This window comes from Saccopteryx bilineata, chromosome X, assembly GCF_036850765.1.
Source record: "Saccopteryx bilineata isolate mSacBil1 chromosome X, mSacBil1_pri_phased_curated, whole genome shotgun sequence".
NCBI classification, from domain to species: Eukaryota; Metazoa; Chordata; class Mammalia; order Chiroptera; family Emballonuridae; genus Saccopteryx; species Saccopteryx bilineata.
In genome coordinates, this window is record NC_089502.1 from 50,037,319 (window position 1) to 50,041,597 (window position 4,279).

General features: G+C 39.6%; 1 protein-coding gene across 1 annotated transcript; it reads right to left on the reverse strand.

Annotated features, from left to right (window-relative positions):
• Nucleotides 1–2,607: 2,607 nt before the first annotated feature.
• LOC136316676 (stabilizer of axonemal microtubules 1-like) lies at nt 2,608–4,034 on the reverse strand. Its single transcript, XM_066248658.1, is given in 2 exon segments — nt 2,608–3,515; nt 3,518–4,034. Coding segments are annotated over 2 exon segments (1,425 nt in total).
• Between the last annotated feature and the right edge of the window lie 245 nt (nt 4,035–4,279).

Below are 4,279 nucleotides of genomic sequence, written 5' to 3' on the forward strand. Positions count from 1 at the left end.
AATTAAAATTACAGATAAGTAAAAGTGATTACTTATAATTCAGATAAATATTTATGAAGCTGGTAACCTGATATAGCTGTCAAAGTAAGTGTTAACAGGAACTAATAACTTTTGAAGTACATGAGGTCTGTTTAAAAAAAGTCCTCTTTGGGCGGTATGAAGCCAGAAGCACATCTTTTTTCCTCTCTGTAATTTTAAATATACAGAGCAGTTTTGATTTTATCACAAAGTACTCTATTACCCCTCTGCAATAAAAGGTCTTTCCAACAAAGTGCTTTTGTGAGATTACCCTTTCACAGAAAGGTTATTTTGCACTACAGTAAAAAACCTGGTTACGAATAATAAATTGCTCTCATTCTGTTTGAACAATAGTTTAAAGACTTCTAATGAGTCAGGTGTTGCGTACAAGTGTTCCGGTATTTAGCAGCCGTACTCCATAATGTCAGCATGACTCTGACACTTTATTATAATGAGTAAGGCTAGAGATCTTCAATAAAACTTCCTTTATACATAGTATTCAGTCATTGTGTTTGAGGGGATCAGTTCTGCTCTAGCTGTTCCCTCACAATATTTCACACATAGTTATGTCACTGTTTTATATCTGTAACTAGATCCATTTTCACTATAAGAATATTGCCTAAATACTAGGTGACAATTACTAAATGACTTCTTGAGAAAATCTGTTTTCTAAGAGCTGTAAAAAATTAATTCACATCTACAGTTTTCATTTGCACGTTGTATTTGGTTCTGTCTATAAAGAAAAATCCGAATATCTAACAAAGGCCTTGAAATAAATAATAAACCCACCTTATACAAGCTTTCCATGTTCAAATAATCTAAAGCAAAACAAAATTTAAGTTCCATAAGGACAACATCACACCAAGGTGCACAGCAAGTACTACAAACATATCCTTTTAAGATCCATAGAAATTTTTATCACAGTATATATTCAATGGCACAGTCACCCATCTTAAGACATATATTAATGAATGAACATAGGGAAAAAAACAGAAGCAGAAAATCACTTTATTAAGTTGAAAAATATGCTCACATTTATAAGATGCAGTTTTTATCTTCTATTAACATAAAACAGTATCAACCCATTGCTACAAAAACAGCTCCAGGTGTCAGAGTGATCAAAATATAGTAATAACTATGTATGGTGCCAGGTGGGCACTGGAAATATCAGGGGGAGCACTTTGTCAAATCTATGGTTGTCTAAACACTATGCTATACACCTGAAACTAATACAAAATAATATTGAATGAAAAAATATATAAACTTTTGATTAAAAAAAATAGTACAGCTCCCCGAGAAAGACATCCCAGAGTCCTATTCAATTTATACTTTCAGCAAATAGTTCAAGGTTTCTTAGGGATATGCTGGATATTGGTCCTCATATACTAATAAACTATAAACTATATCACAAAAAAGTATTTTTAATCAAAAATCTTGTAAAACTTTGTATTCTTTGAACAACCTCACCAAAGTTTCAGTTAGCAAAATGAGTAGTGTGGTGATCACAGTCAACAATACTATCTTGTATACTTGAAATTTACTATGAAAGTAGATCTTATATTGCCTATTCAACACACACTTGGAAGAAAACGGTAATCATGCTGAGGTAGTGGATATATTAATTAGTTTCATTGTGGTTATTTCACAATACATATGTATCGAAACGTCAAGTTTACATCTTAAATATACATGCAGTTCATGTGTCAATTATACCTTAATAAAGCGTTTATTTTTTAAGGTTAATCACAATGTTGATTCATATAATGATTAAATTAATAAAATACATCTGGTTCAGAGAAAACCTCATAGAGACCAGCTTTGATCTCCACGAGCACAAGGTAAGGGACCCAAGAGGGGAAGACAGCAGAGGCGGGGTCAGAAGAGTAATTAGCCAGTTACTAAACATTATTTTCCTTGAGTCAAGTGATTCTCATTTTATTCAAGTGTCCTGGAAGTGATAAAGATTTTTTTTTTTCATTTTGGGAAATTCTTTTCTCTCCAATAAATAATTTTTGTTTGCTTTTAAAAGTATTGATACCTAAAGACACATGCAGCCCCATGTTTATTGCAGCATTGTTCACAGTGGCCAGGACATGGAAACAACCAAAAAGCCCATCAATAGATGACTGGATAAAGAAGATGTGGCACATATACACTATGGAATACTACTCAGCCATAAGAAATGATGACATCAGATCATTTACAGCAAAATGGTGGGATCTTGATAACATGATACAAAGCGAAATAAGTAAATCAGAAAAAACTAGGAACTGCATTATTCCATACGTAGGTGGGACATAAAAGTGAAACTAAGAAACATTGATAAGAGTGTGGTGGTTACGGGGGAGAGGGGGGAATGGGAGAGGGAAAGGGGGTGGGGAGGGGCACAAAGAAAACAAGATAGAAGGTGACAGAGGACAATCTGACTTTGGGTGGTGGGTATGCAACATAATTGAACGACAAGATAACCTGGACTTGTTATCTTTGAATATATGTATCCTGATTTACTGATGTCACCCCATTAAAAAAATAAAATTATATTAAAAAAAAAAGTATTGTGCAATTTCTAAATATTTTTTTTAAAAAAAATCAGGCTGACACTGCCAATTCTTGCTGGTTGGGTTTTTCTGAATCACCTACAGAAAGAGGGCTATTCCTCTGAAAGCCTGTCTGAGAAACTAGTCTGTATATCCTGTGCCCCAAAGGATCTGTTTCTTCAAAGATGTAGCCAGGGAGCTCAGGGTATAAAGCCAGGCACCTACCCATTTCCTTGGGAGTAAAACTGGCGGTGTATGTGGTCTGGGCCTCCACAGGGATATTTCCTTGGGGACCAGACCAGGGGGGCTTACAGCTTTTGGTATTAATGTGTGGGTGGGGTACATAGTGGGCCATGGTGGTGGTCAGGCAGTCCAAGGGCTCAGTGGGATGGGTCAGCTGGGGAATGGGCTTGACTGGCTCCATGTGCATGCTGGTCCACTGCTTGTAATCATCCTTGGTGGTGGTGGAGCTTTCGAAACGGCCACCCTTCTTGACACAAAGCACTGGTTGGCAGGACTGAGCTGGAGCACCCTTAGGGTATGTGTAACGAGATTGTACTGTTGTCAGAAGGTCCATCTTTGCTTCAGGAGGCATGTAGGGGACAGGAGGTTTGGAGAACACCTGGGGCGTTGGCCAAGCTTGGTACTTATCTTGAAACTCAGTGATGTTAGAGAAAGGTGTATCTAGCCCGCAGAACCTGCCTGGAGGTTTCAAGCTCTTGGCTGGCTCCCCCACCAGGCCCCGGTAGGACTGTTTGTGGGTGGTAAGGCTTTCAAAGGGTATTTCACAGGGTCTGAACTTCTCCACTTCATACACAAAGTGCTTCTCCAGAGGGTGGGCCACATAGCTCATTTTGTAGTTAGTCAGATCCTCCAGGGGGATGTTACAGACCTTGGTCATGACTGGGGGCTTACAGCTCATGGTGTTCACTAGGCCCTTCATAGTATAGTCATCCTGGTTCTATTGTCAAACCTAGTTGATTCTGGCCGGTAGTTGGGTTCTGGACGAAGTAGCTCTTGTCTTGTTTGGTTCCAGGGTAAATAATCAGCTTTATAAGTAGGCAGATACTCCATCTTGTTCCCACATAGATATTTACTCTCCCAAGGTTTAATGGGGTCCACTCGACAGACAGAATAAGGGTTGTAATCTTGTTTATATGTTGTGAGCAGATCCATATTCTCTTCACTTGGGATGAACTGGTCAGGCTGGTGGATTTTCACTGGTAACATTTTGTGAGGCCCCAAATCTCTCCTGAATGTAGTCAGACCTTCCATTGGTATAGGCCTTTTCTGCTACTCCATCTTGGGCTTGAAGGACTCTTTGGGCAGGTATGAGTAATAGAGAGGGTAGTTCTTGGTGTATTCGGAGAGAAGTCATGGTTTCTCTGTTCTATCGTAAATCTTGGTAGGGAGATGTGGACAATGATGCCGTCCACAGGAGCACAGGTCGCAGATGCACTTCCTCTTCAACGGGGCCATGCGGAGGCCTGACTGTTGGCTCAGAGTATCGCCTGTTTTTGCCACCCCGGAGACCCCACCCTCCTTTTCAGGGGCACACCAAGCTTTGAAGGCCTTGGAAAATATTCTGAATATTTACTCCAAAGAAAACTGAAGTGGCCTTTTTACAAAGTCCAGTTGTCTGTTCCCTTCCTTGAGCTGGCTTTGTGAAAAAGCACAGAGGGTGGACAGCACGCCAGCCGGTGAGCTCCCCCTGCACGTCGCCG